The sequence below is a fragment of the Scyliorhinus canicula genome, chromosome 12 (assembly GCF_902713615.1).
Source record: "Scyliorhinus canicula chromosome 12, sScyCan1.1, whole genome shotgun sequence".
Lineage (NCBI taxonomy): Eukaryota > Metazoa > Chordata > Chondrichthyes > Carcharhiniformes > Scyliorhinidae > Scyliorhinus > Scyliorhinus canicula.
In genome coordinates, this window is record NC_052157.1 from 17,467,609 (window position 1) to 17,485,320 (window position 17,712).

General features: G+C 48.3%; 1 protein-coding gene across 2 annotated transcripts; it reads left to right on the forward strand.

Annotated features, from left to right (window-relative positions):
* Positions 1 to 685: 685 nt before the first annotated feature.
* LOC119974869 (UDP-glucuronosyltransferase 2A1-like) lies at positions 686 to 16,373 on the forward strand. 2 transcript variants are annotated; one of them, XM_038814193.1, is made up of 3 exons: positions 686 to 895; positions 12,276 to 12,386; positions 13,835 to 16,373. In XM_038814193.1, exon 3 carries the CDS (start codon positions 13,860 to 13,862, stop codon positions 15,471 to 15,473), a length of 1,614 nt encoding a protein of 537 aa, XP_038670121.1. In that variant the 5' UTR covers positions 686 to 895; positions 12,276 to 12,386; positions 13,835 to 13,859; the 3' UTR covers positions 15,474 to 16,373. The 2 variants fall into 2 exon arrangements, with proteins under 2 accessions (XP_038670121.1, XP_038670122.1); XM_038814194.1 differs by lacking the exon at positions 12,276 to 12,386.
* The last annotated feature ends 1,339 nt before the right edge of the window (positions 16,374 to 17,712 follow it).

A 17,712-nucleotide genomic window follows, 5' to 3' on the forward strand; every position in this document is an offset into this window, starting at 1 on the left:
AGGGCCCACCGATCGGCGGGCGGGCCTGTGCCGTGGGGGTACTCTTTTCCTTCCGCCTTCGCCATGGTCATCACCATGGCGGAGGCGGAAGTGACCCCCTCCCCTGCGCATGCGCGGGGATGACGTCAGCAGCCGCTGACACTCAGGCGAATGCACAGACTTACGCTGGCCGCGAAGTCCTTTCAGCCCCGGCTGGCGTGGTGCCAAAGGCCGTCCACGCCAGCCGGCGGAGCTCCAACCACTTTGGCGCAGGCCTAGCTCCTCAATGTGAGGGCTTGGCCCCTAAAGGTGCGGAGACTTCTGCACCTTTGGGGCGGACTGACGCCGGAGTGGTTCACGCCACTCCATCACGCCGGGACCCCCGCACCGCCAGGGAGGGGAGAATCCCAGCCAAGAATTCTGATTAACATTACACCTACAAATAAAACTGAAGATTTAACAGCTCCTCACATTTCTTCCACTGGCATTTCTTTGTTATTTAGGAGGGAGCTAATTATGAAACTTAAACAGCAATTTAAAAAAATTTACTTTCACTTTTTAAAACGCGTTTCTAATCTCTACACTTTACACACTTTCCCTGATAGCTGCAGACTCGTCAGCTATTTACACACAACCCCTAAGAGCAGGTACTTAACAAACAACCCAATGCTCATTTTCTCTTTAGCTTCGGGACATCTGGCGAGAGCTGCTGCAAAGTGAATGGTTATTGGCCCTGGCAGAATGCAGAAATAAAGACAGCGTTGACTTGTCCCAAGTCAAATGAGAATTAGTATAATACAATCAGGAACTCACTTAGACCTTGGACCTATAAGCTAAGTGACTATACTCTTCATTGAAGCTGAAATCTCAGCTCCCGGCAATACAAGGCTGATTGCAGCGCACAACTGCTTCACCGGTAAGTAAACGCTGATAACTTCACCACAAGGAGTTTTATAAGCTACAAGTTAAAATTAACCTTTTAAATGTGCAAAATAGATCAGATCATATATGCAGAAGTGCTTTTAGTTTCTGCAACAATATTGCAGATAGCCTGACTCTAATCGTCCAAAGTTCTCGAGTCCAGGAAGTACACTTCCTCAGTGTTTCCCCTCCTACCTCCTCCTCTAACCAAAAAAAAACAACCACGGTCGTTGGGAAGTGGGAGCATGGACCTGTCAGGAAGGTGAGTGAGTGCCTTTAAATTTGCTTACCTTTCAGCGGGAGCGGCCTCCGGATTTTCAGCAGGAGCAGGGGCCTGTCGGGAAGGTGAGTGCCTGTAACAAGTCGGGTGGTTGCTAAACCCGAGACACTACACTTGCAGTGTCCCCCACCCTTCCGCCTCCTCTAACCGAAGGGTTTGAGGGAATATCAGGTAAGAAGCTTGCGCAGGTCAAAGAGACACAGCCGGAGTGAGGCACATCCAGAGTGGGAATTGCAACTTGGTAATTTGGTGCAGTGAGGTAATTTGGTGCAGAGTGAGAGAAGGTGCATTTCCGGAGGTGCTTTTTAACCCTGGTAAGTGACTGGTAAGTAGCTTTTCTTTTCATTGTCTAATTTATTTATTTTTATTTTGAAATGGTTGTTGTATAAGTTTACCTAAGGTTTAAGACATGGCAGGAGATCCCTGACCCGTGTTATGCTCCTCGTGTGCTTTGTGGGAGCTCAGGGACACCTCCACTGTCCCTGGCTCCTTCACGTGCAAGAAGTGTTTTCAGTTGCAGGTCCTGTTAGACCACTTGACGGCTCTGGAGCTGCGGATGGACTCACTTTGGAGCATCCGCGATGCTGAAGAGGTCGTGGATAGCACGTTTAGCGAGTTGGTCACACCGCAGGTGAAAATTAATGAGGGAGATAGAAAATGGGTGACCAAATGAAAGAGCAAGAGTAGGAAGGCAGTGCAGGTGTCCCCTGCGGTCATCTCCCTGCAAAACAGATATACCACTTTGGATACTGTTGAGGGAGATGGCTCACCAGGGGAAGGCAGCAGATGCCAGGTTCATGGCACCGTAGCTGGCTCTGCTGCGCAGCAGGGCAGGAAGAAAAATGGCAGGGCTATAGTGATAGGGGACTCGATCGTAAGGGGATTAGACAGGCGGTTCTGTGGACGCAATCGAGATTCCAGGATGGTATGTTGCCTCCCTGGTGCAAGGGTCAAGGATGTCTCGGAGCGGCTGCAGGACATTCTGGGGGGGGGGGGGGGGGGGGGGGGGGAGGGTGAACAGCCAGCTGTCATGGTGCACATAGGCACCAACGATATAGGTAAAAAACGGGATGAGGTCCTACAAGCTGAATTCAGGGAGTTAGGAGTTAAACTTAAAAGTAGGACCTCAAAGGTAGTAATCTCAGGATTGCTACCAGTGCCACGAGCTAGTCAGAGTAGGAATGTCAGGATAGATAGGATGAATACGTGGCTCGAGAGATGGTGCAAGAGGGAGGGATTCAAATTCCTGGGGCATTGGGACAGGTTCTGGGGGAGGTGGGGCCAGTACAAACCGGACGGTCTGCACCTTGGCAGGACTGGAACCGATGTCCTATGGAGAGTGTTTGCTAGAGCTGTTGGGGAGGGTTTAAACTAATGTGGCAGGGGGATGGGAACCGATGCAGGAAGTTGGAAGGTAGTAAAACAGGGACAGAAACGAAAGGAAGTAAGGGGGAAAGTGCAAGGCAGAGAAGACATAGTCAAAAATCAAAAAGGGTGACAGTACAAGGTACAGTGACTGAGGGGAGCTCAGTGAATAGACCCAGTAATACTAAAAGGAGTAAAACTGGAGATTTTAAGATTCAATACAGAGGTAAAAAAACCAACATAAGTGTACTTTACCTGAATGCTCGTAGTATTCGGAGTAAAGTAAATGAGTTGATGGCGCAAATCATCGTGAATGACTATGATTTAGTGGCCATTACTGAAACATGGTTAAAGGATGGTCACGACTGGGAGTTAAATACCCGAGGGTATCAAACTTTTCGGAAGGACAGAGTGGGTGGTAAGGGAGGTGGTGTAGCTCTGTTATTTAAGGATGACATCCGGGCAATAGTTAGGGATGATATCGGTGCTATGTAGGATAAGGTTGAATCCATTTGGGTGGAAATCAGGAATAGTAAGGCAAAAAAGTCACTGATAGGAGTAGTGTATCAGCCACCAAATAGTAACGTTATGGTGGGGCAGGCAATAAACAAAGAGATAACTGATGCATGTAGAAATGGTACAGCAGTTATCATGGGGGATTTTAATCTACATGTCGATTGGCTTAACCAGGTCGGTCAAGGCAACCTTGAGAAGGAGTTTATAGAATGTATCCGCGATAGCTTCCAAGAACAGTATGTAATGGAACCTACGGGGGAACAAGCGGTCCTAGATCTTGTCCTGTGTAATGAGACAGGATTGATTCATGATCTCATAGTTAGGGATCCTCTCGGAAGGAGCGATCACAATATGGTGGAATTTAAAATACAGATGGAAGGTGAGAAGGTAAAATCAAATACTAGTGTTTTGTGTTTAAACAAAGGAGATTACAATGGGATGAGAGAAGAACTAGCTAAGGTAGACTGGGAGCAAAGACTTTATGGTGGAACAGTTGAGGAACAGTGGAGAACCTTCCAAGCGATTTTTCACAGTGCTCAGCAAAGGTTTATACCCACAAAAAGGAAGGACGGTAGAAAGAGTGAACATCGACCGTGGATATCTAAGGAAATAAGGGAGAGTATCAAATTGAAGGAAAGAGCATACAAAGTGGCAAAGATTGGTGGGAGACTAGAGGACTGGGAAATATTTAAGGGGCAACAGAAAGCTACTAAAAAAGCTATAAAGAAGAGTAAGATAGAGTATGAGAGTAAACTTGCTCAGAATATAAAAGCAGACAGCAAAAGTTTTTACAAATATATAAAGCAAAAAAGAGTGGCTAAGGTAAATATTGGTCCTTTAGAGGATGAGAAGGGAGTTTTAATAATGGGAGATGAGGAGATGGCTGAGGAACTGAACAGGTTTTTTTGGTCGGTCTTCACAGTGGAAGACACAAATAACATTAGGGGCTGGTTTAGCTCACTGAGCTAAATCGCTGGCTTTTAAAGCAGACCAAGCAGGCCAGCAGCACGGTTCGATTCCCGTACCAGCCCCCCCGGACAGGCGCCGGAATGTGGCGACTAGGGGCTTTTCACAGTAACTTCATTGAAGCCTACTCGTGACAATAAGCGATTTTCATTTTCACATGCCAGTGACTGATAGAAATGAGGTTATGACAGGTGATGACCTTGAGAGGATTGGTATCACTCAGGAGGTAGTGATGGGCAAGCTAATGGGGCTAAAGGTAGTCAAGTCTCCTGGCCCTGATGGAATGCATCCCAGAGTGCTAAAAGAGATGGCTAGGGAAATTGCAGATGCACTAGTGATAATTTACCAAAATTCACTAGACTCTGGGGTGGTCCCGATGGATTGGAAATTAGCAAACGTGACACCACTGTTTAAAAAAGGAGGTAGGCAGAGAGCAGGAAATTATAGGCCAGTGAGCTTAACGTCGGTAGTAGGGAAGGTGTTGGAATCTTTCATCAAGGAAGAAATTGCGAGGCATCTGGATAGAAATTGTCCCATTGGGCAGACGCAGCATGGGTTCATAAAGGGCAGGTCGTGCCTAACTAATTTAGTGGAATTTTTTGAGGACATTACCAGTGCAGTGGATAATGGGGAGCCAATGGATGTGGTATATCTGGATTTCCAGAAAGCTTTTGACAAGGTGCCACACAAAAGGCTGCTGCATCAGATAAAGATGCATGGCATTAAGGGTAAAGTAGTAGCATGGATAGTGGATTGGTTAATTAATAGAAAGCAAAGAGTGGGGATTAATGGGTGTTTCTCTGGATGGCAATCAGTATCTAGTGGTGTCCCTCAGGGATCTGTGTTGGGCCCACAATTGTTCACAATCTACATAGATGATTTGGAGTTCGGGACCAAGGGCAATGTGTCCAAGTTTGCAGATGACACTAAGATGAGTGGTAAAGCGAAAAGTGCAGAGGATACTGGAAGTCTGCAGAGGGATTTGGATACGTTAAGTGAATGGGCTAGGGTCTGGCAAATGGAATACAATGTTGACAAATGTGAGGTTATCCATTTTGGTAGGAATAACAGCAAACGGGATTATTATTTAAACAATAAAATATTAAAGCATGCTGCTGTGCAGAGAGACCTGGGTGTGCTTGTGCATTAATCACAGAAAGTTGGTTTACAGGTGCAACAGGTGATTAAGAAGGCAAATGGAATTTTGTCCTTCATTGCTGGAGGGATGGAGTTTAAGACTAGGGAGGTTATGCTGCAATTGTATAAGGTGTTAGTGAAGCCACACCTGGAGTATTGTGTTCAGTTTTGGTCTCCTTACTTGAGAAAGGACATACTGGCACTGGAGGGTGTGCAGAGGAGATTCACGAGGTTAATCCCAGAGCTGAAGGGGTTGGATTACGAGGAGAGGTTGAGTAGACTGGGACTGTACTTGTTATAATTTAGAAGGATGAGGGGGGATCTTATTGAAACATTTAAAATTATGAAGGGAATAGATAGGATAGTTGCGGGCAGGTTGTTTCCACTGGCGGGTGAAAGCAGAACTAGGGGGCATAGCCTCAAAATAAGGGGAAGTAGATTTAGGACTGAGTTTAGGAAGAACTTCTTCACCCAAAGGGTTGTGAATCTATGGAATTCCTTGCCCAGTGAAGCAGTGAGGCTCCTTCATTAAATGTTTTTAAGGTAAAGATAGATAGTTTTTTGAAGAAAAAAGGGATTAAGGGTTATGGTGTTCGGGCCGGAAAGTGGAGCTGAGTCCACAAAAGATCAGCCATGATCTCATTGAATGGCGGAGCAGGCTCGAGGGGCCAGATGGCCTACTCCTGCTCCTAGTTCTTATGTTCTTATATTCTTAAGTATTCCTCGACATTGGAAAAGCTCATGTCAATCCACATTTAAGAAAGGTGAAATAAAAGCGCATTTTCCGAGTGTGGTAGTCACCTCTGTTGTATTGTATTGTATATAGTGGCATTACGGTAAGGCCCCTGTACTACAGGTACGGAGGTAGATCCCTGTCTGCTGGCTCCGCCCAGTAGGCAGATTGTAAATGTGTGTGCTCTCCGAACAGCTGCCATTTCGCCAGCTGCTGTAGCAGGCCATCTCTGTGTAATAAAGCCTCAATTACATTCTACTCTCGTCTCGTCGTAATTGATAGTGCATCAATTTATTACACAGACATTTTTCAGCGATGGATCTCCGCATCAAGCTGGATCGCCTGCAGCTGCAACCTCAAGCAGACAACGTCAAACAGGACTTCGAACATTGGCTAGCTTGCTTTGAAGCATATATGAAATGAAATGAAATGAAAATTGCTTATTGTCATGAGTAGGCTTCAATGAAGTTACTGTGAAAAGCCCCGGCGCCTGTCCGGGGAGGCTGATACAGGAATCGAACCGTGCTGCTGGCCTGCTTGGTCTGCTTTAAAAGCCAGCGATTTAGCCCAGTGAGCTAAATCAGCCCCATCGGGTCTGCGCCAGACGCAATCCCAGAAGCACAGAAGCTCCAGATTCTGTACATGCAACTGAGCTCCAACGTTTTTCCCCTCATTCCGGACGCGCCTAGATACGCAGAGGCTATTGCGCTACTGGAGAACTACGCTCAGCAAACCAACAAGATCTACACCAGGCATCTTCTGTCCACGCAGCGCCAACTTCCCGGTGAGTCTATGGAAGATTTCTGGCTTGCCCTGCTCGCCCTGGTGAGAGACTGAGGTTGCCAGGCCATTTCAGCCACTGAACATTCGAACCTGCTAATGAGAGACGCGATCTTTACAGGCATAGAGTCGAACTGCATCCACCAGCGCCTCTTAGAAGGGGCCACGCTTGACCTTGCCGCGACCAAGAAACTAGCGCTCTCGTTCACAGTCACCTCACGCAACATATAGGCCTATGCCCCCGAACGCATGGCCCACCCCACCTATGCATCGTGGACCCCATCAGCCAACTCCACGCCTGCGCCGCGTGGCAGTCAACCAACCCCGGGGGACCCAAATGCTACTTCTTTGGACAGACAAAACACCCCCGGCAGCACTGCTCAGCGCGGAGCGCGCTTTGCAAGGCCTGTGGCAAGAAAGGACATTTTGCTGCAGGGTGCCAGGCCCACTCAATCGCCGTTATTGTCCCGGCACCCCCCACGTGCGGCCCGTGGGCGCTGCCATCTTGCTCCACTCACAACACGTGCGGCCCGTGGGCGCCGCCATCTTGCTTGCCTCAGAACCAATGGGCGCTGCCACCTTGCCTGCCCCAGAACACGTGCGGCCCATGGGTGCCACCATCTTACCCGTCTCAAGACCCCTGCCCGTCAGGAACCTCATTGCCTTCGGTGAGTTATGCATTTTGAGTAGTTTGCCGTTGGTTTTCAGAGCCGCTTGCATCAAAAATTACTACTTTTTGCCAAACATTCATTGCCTGCAGCCTCCGACGACCAGCTCCGTCTCGCCTCGGTCACAATCGACCAGTCTCGACCGCACAATCTCGCGACTGCATCGACAGAGGTGACAAAGGTCGACGGGCACAAGATATCCTGCCTTCTGGACTCCGGGGTCACTGAGAGCTTCATCCACCCCGATACGGTAAGGCGCTGCTCCCTCGCGGTACACCCCGCTAACCAAAGAATCTCCCTGGCCTCCGGATCCCATGCCGTGGCGATCCGGGGGTACTGCATCGCCACCCTCACCGTCCAGGGCGTAGAGTTCAGCGGCTTCCGCCTCTACGTACTCCCCAACCTCTGCGCTGCCTTGCTACTTGGCCTGGACTTCCAGTGCAACCTCCAGAGCCTACCTTGAAATTTGGCGGGCCTCTACCACCCCTTACTGTTTGCGGCCTCGCGACCCTTAAGGTCACCACCAGGAGCAGACGGTACAGCGCCCAGGACAGGACCTTCATCAGGTCTGAGGTCCAGCGGCTGCTGCGGGAAGGTATCATCGAGGCCAGCAACAGCCCCTGGAGAGCCCAAGTGGTAGTGGTGAAAACTGGGGAGAAAAACAGGATGGTCATTGACGACAGTCAGACCTCAATCGGTACACGCAGCTCGACATGTACTCCCTCCCACGCATATCTGATATGGTCAATCAGATTGCACAGTACCGGCTCTTCTCGACAGTGGACCTGAAATCTGCCTACCACCAGCTCCCCATCCGTAACGCGGACCGCCCATACACTGCGTTTGAAGCAGACGGCCGCCTTTACCATTTCCATAGGGTTCCCTTCGGCGTCACCAACGGGGTCTCAGTCTTCCAACGGGAGATGGACCAAATGGTTGACCAGTACAGGCTGTGGGGCACTTTCCCGTACCTGGACAACGTCACCATCTGTGGCCACGACCAGCAGGACCACAACGCTAACCTTTCCAAATTTCTCCACACCGCCAAACTCCTTAACCTAACTTATAACAAGGAGAAGTGTTTGTTCAGAACGAACCGATTAGCAAACTCGGCTATGTGGTTCAGAATGGAGTTCTAGGGTCTGACCCTGATCGCATGCGCCCCCTCATGGAACTCCCCCTTCCCCATTGCCCGAAGGCCCTCAAACTATGCCTGGGGTTCTTTTCGTACTACGCCCAGTGGGTCCCTAACTATGAGGACAAGGCCCGGCCACTCATCCACTCCACCGTTTTCCCACTGACGGCCGAGTCTCAACAGGCCTTCAACCGTATCAAGGCCGACATCGCCAAGGTGGCGATGCATGCGGTCGACGAGACGCTCCCCTTCCAAGTCGAGAGCGATGCATCAGACGTCGCTCTGGCCGCCACCCTCAACCAGGCAGGCAGGCCTGTGGCATTCTTTTCCTCCATGCCTCCGAAATTCGGCACTCCTCCTTCGAAAAGGAGGCCCAAGCGATCGTTGAAGTTGTGCCACATTGGAGGCATTACCTGGCCGGCAGGAGATTCAGTCTCCTCACTGACCAACGGTCGGTTGCCTTCATGTTCAACAACACACAGCGGGGTAAGATCAAAAATTATAAAATCTTGAGGCGGAGGATCGAGCTCTCCACCTACAATTACGAGATTCTGTATCGCCCCGGTAAGCTCAACAAGCCCCCCGATTCCCTATCTCGAGATACATGTGCCAGCGCACAAGTGGACCGACTCCGGACCATGCACGATGATGTCACCCGTTTTTACCACTTCATTAGGCCCGCAATCTGCCCTACTCCATCGAGGAAGTCAGGGCTATCACCAGAGACTGTCAGGTCTGCACGGAGTGTAAACGGCACTTCTACCGGCCAGACCGTGCATGCCTGGTGAAGGCCTCCCGCCCCTTTGAACACCTCAGTGTGGTCTTCAAAGGGCCCCTCCCCTCCACCGACCGCAACACGTATTTTCTTAATGTGGTCGAAGAGTATTCCCCTTCGCCGTCCTGTAGAAGTGGATTTCATTTGGAACTTCGCTGATAGGGTTAATATAACAGTTCTGAAAAGCTCTGTGAAAGAGATGTCAACAGGTCAAGGGATGAAATAAAGGGAGTGTGTCTGACCGGCATCTGTGAAAGCAAAGATGTCAGAAGGTTATGGGATGGAATATAGGGAGTGTGACTTTGGTACTAATTAATGTTCTGACCCGCATCTGTAAAAGCAGAGAGGTCAAAAAGGCAAAGAATGGAATGAATGGGAACCGTTACTTTATTGCAGAGATAACGTAATTAAGCTCGTTTGACCAGTTGGAACAAATAAACATTGAAATGTAAGAGGGACTATCTTTGGAGTGAGTTGAGCCATATGGCCATGGGATAAGAAAGACCTTTGTGAACAGCATTAATAGTGACTTGTGCTAATGATTATGTCAAAAATAACCTCCCGACCTCGAAGAATAATTCCATATATGTACATGTTCTGGATCCTTGCCAAATCATAGGTGTGTCTAGGAATTTAAGGGGTCCACCCCTAAGCTGTAAGATGTATAAAGATACCGTCCTTATTCTGGGATTTTGGCACTTCTCGAAGGTGGTTACCCGACTGCTTAGAGATTTGTCCCGGCCGTAAATAAACGAATATTCGTTACTGACGTGTTCGAGTGTTTTACTTCTGGACTGACGATCAGATACGTGAAAGCGCAATTCACAGTCCCATGCCCCGATATGACGTCTGCCAACGTCATCAAAGCCCTCAACACCATTTTCGCTCTGTTCGGTTTCCCCGCCTACGTCCACAGTGACCGGGGATCCTCATTTATGAGCGATGAGCTGCGCCAGTACCTGCTCAACAGGGGCATCGCCTCGGGCAGGATGACCAGCTACAAGCCCAAGGGAAACGGGCAGGTGGAGGGGGAGAATGGGACAGAATGGAAGGCCGTCCAACTGGCGCAACGGTCCAGAAATCTCCTGGCCTCCCCGCTGGCAGGAGGTCCTCCCCGACACACTTCACTCCATTCGGTTGTTCCTGTGCACCGCGACTAACGAAATCCCCCATGAACGTTTCTTTGCCTTCTCCAAGAAGTCCACCTCTGGGGTTTCGCTCCCAACCTGGCTGGCAGCACCAGGACCCATTCTCCTCTGCAAGCACGTGCGGCTCCACAATGCGGACCCATTGGTTGAGAGGGTACAGCTACTCCACGCAAACCCGCAGTACGCCTACGTAGCGTACCCCGACGGCCACCAAGACACAGTCTCCCTCAGGGACCTTGGACCAGCTAGGTCCCCACACACCACACTCCCCCCGTCCCAGCACCACCCTCCCTCCCCCCAGCGCACCCCACCGCAGCCCCCGCTCCAGGACAATCCGTCCTCCCCTTGCTCCCACCCGGAGATGAAGAGGATTTCAACACGCTCCCGGAGTCACCGAAGACCAAGCCGACCCCTGAGTCACCACCAAAACTCCGGCGCTCTCAATGACAGATCAAGGCGCCCGATTGTCTAAATTTGTAACCTTCTCTATAATTTAAAAACCGATCTGTATGTATATAGTTTTCCAACAACCCTCGCTGGACTCATTTTTAATAGGGGGTGAATGTGGTAGTCACCACTGTTGTATTATATTGTATATAGTGGCATTACGGTAAGGCCCCTGTACTACAAGTACGGGGGTAGATCCTGCCTGCTGGCTCCGCCCAGTAGGTGGAGTATAAATATGTGTGCTCGCCGAACAGCTGCCATTTCGCTAGCTGCTGCAGGAGGCCACACATCTCTGTGTAATAAAGCCTCGATTACATTCTACTCTCGTCTCGTCGTAATTGATAGTGCATCACCAAGCAAGTTGTGAACTTCCTTGGGTGGAATTCTCTGGCCTTGCCCGTGCTGTTATCAATGGAATTTTCCATTGAATCCCCCATACCCCGCGTGTTTGGGTGCGCCATCGGCGGGAGCGGGTGATCCTGCCAGCATGAACAGCTGGAGAGTGTGAGGAACCTATTGTTCCTGGTGGGACTTGCTCTCCCTGCTCATCCCTCCAAATGCAACACAATCAGCTTCAACTGTATCCAAAACTTTTGTTTCCGCATGAGAAGGCATTTAGCCCACAAATCAGATTTGTTCAATGCAGTCATTTTGAAAACCAGAGTTGCGACCCGCGGGTGGGTTGTGGGAGGTTCTGGGGGTGGTCGCCGGGCCCTGCATTGCAGCGTTCCGGATCGCAGAAAGTGGCGCTCACCGGCATGACCGGCTTTTAAAACGGCCGCCCACAACCGGCCATTGCGCGCATGCGTGCCCCCTCAGCAGGGCGCAGGGCCGGAGCCCAATGAGGCAGAACGCCTCCTCCTGACGTCAGCAGGTCAGGGGCACATGCTATCTTTTTTTAAATCGCTGGTGTCTTCCTGCCTGGATCAGTGGCAGAGAGCAGGTCATGCACCCCGGAACACTGACGTCATGTGTTCTGGGCGCGCGAGAGTGACTCCTCCATTTTACAGCTGCCGGCAGTGCTCCAGTGTGAGCTCCAGGGTCTCCGGTGAACAACACATGAATAAAAAGCTGAAAACAGGAACAGAGCAGCATAAAGATGATTACTTGAGGTGTAGGTTATTAATTGTGCCACTGCGAATCAGGATTCAAAGTTTGTGTGAAAGTTTGACAAAGGGTCATCTGCACTCAAAACGTTAGCTCTTTTTTCTCCCTACAGAAACTGCCAGACCTGCTGTGATTTTCCAACATTTTTTCCTTGGTTTCAGATTCCAGCATTGGCAGTAATTTGCTTTTATTCAAAGTTTGTGTGTGTTGTATGCAGGGAAGCAGTGGCAAATGAAAGTTTAATACCCTCCAAACTTCAAAGACATTTTAAGACTAAGCATGGCGAGTTTGATACAAACCTCTTGGTTCTTTTCAAAGGATGCAGTGATAACTTACATCATCAGCTGAAGTACTGGGCAGAAGTATTACATTGAATAACAAAGCAAGTCAGATTGTGAGGACCCAGCAGGCTCACCTGTCACATTAACGGTAAGTGAAAATGGTGGGTCGTGACGTTTGGGTGGCATGGATCGCGAAGGTCAGCTACCATGTGTCATGGAGGTCGGCCGGCGTCGGTCTCAAAGGATGGCCAATTGGCAAAAATGGGTCCCGGGGGAAAAAAGTTTGAAAAACACTGGTTTAATGCACTGCCAATTACAGACACAACTCTCTACCAGCAGAGGCTGAACTGGTGTCTTAAACAAGTTCAACATAACCCCCCTTGCTCTTGTATTCTGTGTCGCTATTAAAAAAATGCTGTTTGCTTTATTGACTGCTCTCTCATCCTGTCCTGCCACCTTCAATATTTTATGTACATATCCACCCAGGTCCCTTTGTTCACACACTCAATTCCGACCAAAACAAATCACTTTTCATTTCTCTGCATTGAACTTCGTCTGCCCATTCCATCAATTTGTCTGTGTCCTTTCGAAGTTACACACTGCCCTCCTCACAGTTCACAATACTTCCACTTGGATATAGAAATACATTTCATTGAATACCTACAGTACAGAAGGAGGCCATTCAGCCCATTGAGTCTGCACCGACCCTCTGAAAGTGATCCCCACCCAGGCCTACTCCTCCCAACTCTGTAACCCCACCTAACCTACACATCTTTGGACACTAAGGGGCAATTTATCATGGCCAAGCCCTCACCAACCCTGCACATCTTTGGACTGTGGGTGGAAACCTGAGCACCCGCAGAAAACCCACAAAGTCACGGGGAGAACGTGTAAAGGCCGGAATCTGGGTTTCAGGCACTGTGAAGCAGCGTGCAAACCACTGTCCCACCGTGCTGGCCCAAAACCTGCACGCGTTTAAATTCTGCCCTGTGCATCAAAGTCTGGGTCCTTCAGAGAGGGTAATTAATCTTTTGGGTTTTCTACATCATTCTACATCAGGGCAGCACGGTAGCACAAGTGGCTAGCACTGTGGCTTCACAGCACCAGGATTCCAGGTTCGATTCCCCGCTGGGTCACTGTCTGTGCGGAGTCTGCACGTTTTCCCCGTGTCCGCGTGGGTTTCCTCCGGGTGCTCCGGTTTCCTCCCACAGTCCAAAGATGTGCAGGCTAGGTGGATTGGCCATGATAAATTGCCCTTAGTGTCCAAAAAGGTTAGGAGGGATAAGACGGGTTATTGGGCTATGGGGATAGGGTAGAAATGAGAGCTTAAGTGGGTCGGTGCAGACTCGATGGGCCGAATGGCCTCCTTCTGCACTGTATGTTCTATGTTCTAGTTGCGAATATTCAGACTTTGAGCACAAACAAGACTGGGAAGCAAGAGAAATTGGGATCAGGTGGGAAAGTGGAATTGATGTAAAGCTTCCAGCATGATCTTATAGAATGCTGGAGAAAGGCCCTTCCTGGTGCTATTTCTTAAGTTCTAAAGATTTCCAATGAATGTTATAATACAGATATTTCTGTTCAATTATTCTGCAGTATCTGGATATCCTTTCCTCTCAATATGGAGTATCTCGGATGGAAAAGAAGATTCCATGTTACGTATGTTCTAAGTATCATCATCAGCATATCATTACCAATAACCCAGGGGGCTAATATATTAGTTGTACCTGCTGAGGGAAGTCACTGGGTCAATATGAGAATTCTAATGGAAGAACTGAAACTTCATGGGCACAACATCACTGTGCTTTATTTCTCAACATCTTGGTTTGTCAATGACCAGCCTGATCTATATCGATCAATCATTGTTGAACTGCAAGGAGAATTTGGGAAAACTAGAAGTGAAGACATTTTTCAAAGTATTATACAAACGGCATTGGATAGTTTACGGAATGATACAACAACATGGGACTTTGTTAAGTGCCAATTTGAACTAATGACTTTCATCAACACCATTCATATTTATCTGACAAATCTTTGCCACGCACTTTTTCAAAATAAGAATTTGTTAACCCAACTTGAAAACGAGAACTTTGACTTAGTACTTACAGATCCTTTTTTACCTGTAGGTCCACTACTTGCTTACTATTTCAAACTGCCTTTGGTGTATAATGTTCGCTGGCTCTCCAGTGGAGAAGCCCATTTTCTCTTTGCCCCATCACCACTGTCCTACGTTCCAGTGCTTGGGTCAGGATGCACAGATAAAATGAGTTTTCTCCAAAGAACTAAAAACATAATCATAAATCTTCTTCAACTATCTGCTTCAAGATTTATTATTCAGCCCAGTTACAATGAAATCTGCCGTCGCTATCTGGGCCCAGACACAGATATTGAGATGATTCTCCTGAGGGCAGATGTGTGGCTGATGAGAGTTGATTTTATATTTGAATTCCCGAGACCCACCATGCCAAACATTGTTTACATGGGAGGATTCCAGTGTAAACCATCCAAACCTCTAGCAGCAGAGTTTGAAGAGTTTGTCCAATCCTCAGGGGAACATGGGATTATTGTGATGTCTCTGGGGACATTTATAAGCTCACTGCCAATGCAAATTACAATGAAAATAGCAGAGGCCTTTGCTCAAGTACCTCAGAAAATAATTTGGAGACACGATGGAAAGATCCCTCCCAACTTAGGAAATAATACGCTACTGGCTAAATGGATCCCTCAGAATGACCTTCTAGGGCACCCCAAGACACGAGCATTCATTTCCCATGGTGGCACCAATGGAGTTTATGAAGCTATCTATCATGGGGTGCCTGTAGTTGGCATCCCTCTGTTTTATGACCAGTTTGACAATTTACTCAGACTTGAAACCCGAGGGGCAGCCAAAGTGATAGATATTACAACGTTGCTGTCATCAGATTTATTGCAGACAATTAATGAGGTCATAAACAACACATCCTATCGGGATAACATGCAGAAACTCTCTGCTCTCCACAGGGATCAACCAGAGTCTCCAATGGAGAGAGCCATTTTCTGGATTGAGTATGTTGCTCGACACAAAGGTGCAGCACATTTACGCTCAGAATCTTACCGACTCCCCTGGTATGCTTACTATTGTGTAGATGTGATATTTTTCCTGCTGTCTCTGTTCCTCATTGTCACGATGCTAACTGTTCTACTGTTGAAGAAGGTTTACAACGCTGCTTGGAGAAAAAAAGAAAAAACTCAGTAAGAGTACAAGCCAGCCTCACCAAAATCAATCACATTATAAATCTTATGCATTTCATACAGAAATGAAATAAGCAGAGTGAGCCATTTAAAAATAAAATTCCAATTAAGGGGAAATTTAGCGTGGCCAATCCACCTACCCTGTACATCATTGGGTTGTGGGGGGTGAGACACACGCAGACACGGGGAGTAGAGTTGAAGGATGCGGGTAACTGTGATTATCAGAACTAAACTCAGATAGGATGGTGTCATTTACTGACAGGCAGATATCACTCCAGCTGAGCACCAATTGCCGTATTACCACATGTCAGGCATCCAAGTGACTTATGCAATCACGTCCTTCATTTGGTAGTTTTGAATGTATGATAGGCATAAGTAGTAGACCTCAAAGACGCTGCTGTGAACTCAATTTAGTGCCGGAATACAATGCACAAAAAGTGTTATATAAATCGGAAAAACAAGAATAAAAACAATTCTGCTGAAGTCTGTGAAATCCGACAAAGTTAATGATGAGAAATATTTCTCCAAAGTGTATAGCGTGAACCAAGGATCTTCTACACACAGTGTCTGTTTCCTATTAATAGTCAAAGCTGGACCTGGTAGCACTGCAGTCTCATGGCGCCGAGGTCCCAGGTTCGATCCCGGCTCTGGGTCACTGTCCGTGTGGAGTTTGCACATTCTCCCCGTGTTTGCGTGGGTTTCGCCCCCACAACCCAAAGATGTGCAGGGTAGGTGGATTGAACACGCTAAATTGCCCCTTCATTGGAAAAAATTAATTGGGAACTCTAAATTTTAAAAAAAGTCAAAGCTGGAAACATTCGGCTTGTCAAGGTGCAGGGCTATGTTCGTTGAATAAGCCAAAAAAAGCAAGCTCACGCTGACTACAATTAAATAAATCAATAGTAGGTAAAAGTCTTAATAAAGTAATGCTCCTGTACAATGTGTCTGCCTTTGATCATTTTGACAAGTAGAGGTTAACTTTTTCATGCATGTGGCCTAATTTAGTCTCGTTGATGTAAAACCATAAGACATATGAACAGAATTAGGCCACTCGGCCCATCGTGTCTGCTCCGCCATTCAATCATGGCTGATATTTTTCTCATCCCCATTTTTCTGCCTTCTCCCCAACCCCTGGTCCTCTTATTAATCAAGAACCTATCTACCTCTGTCTTAAAGGCACTCAGTGATTTGGCCTCCACAGCCTTCTGCAGCGAAGAGTTCCACAGATTTACCACCCTCTAGCTGAAGAAATTCCTCCTCATCTCTGTTTTAAAGGATTGTCCCATTAGTCTGAGATTGTGTCTTCTGGTTCCAATTTTTCCCACAAGTGGGAACATCCTCTACATGTCCACTCTATCCAGGCCTCGCAGTATCCTGAAAGTTTCACTAAGATCCCTGCTCATCCTTCTAAACTCCAACGCGTACAAACACAGAGACCTCAACCGTTCCTCATACAACAAGCTGTTCATTCCAGGGATCATTCTTGTGAACCTCCTCTGGACCCTTTGCAAGGACAACACATCTTTCCTTAGATACTGGTCCCAGAACTGCTGACAATATTCCAAATGGGGTCTGACCAGAGCTTTATACAGCCTCAGAAGTACATCCCTGGTCTTGTATTCTAGCCCTCTTGACATGAATGCTAACATTGCATTTGCCTTTCTTTTTTTTTTTAAATAATTTTTATTGAAAGAGTTTTTCCATACAGATATTTACCCCTACTAATTTTTAAATTATTTACAACACAATCCCTCTAGGCAAATATCCCTCCCTCGCCCGCCCTCTCGCACGCACCAGTCCTCCCCCCCCCCCCCCCCCAAGCAACAACTTAACAAACAAGGCAGCCTACAGTTTCAGACATGAGCAGCGAGCAGACTTGCCCGCGTTACAGTCGTGCATGTCCCCCCACGACCCTTGCTGCCCCCCCCCTCCCCTCCCCCCCCTCCCCTCCCCCCCTCCCCCCCTCCCCCCCCTCCCCCCCTCCCCCCTCCCCCCCCCCCTCCCCCCCCTCCCCCCCCCCCAGGTTGCTGCTGCCACGACCCCGAACGCCTATCTCTGATCTAAAAGTCAAGGAAAGGTTGCCACCGCCTGGAGAATCCCTGTACCGACCCTCTCAGGGCAAATTTGATCCTTTCTAGCTGAATATAGCTAGCCATATCGTTAATCCAAGTTTCATCGCTTGGAGGCCTCGCGTCCTTCCATTGAATTAATATCCTTCGTCGAGCCACTAGGGACGCAAAGGC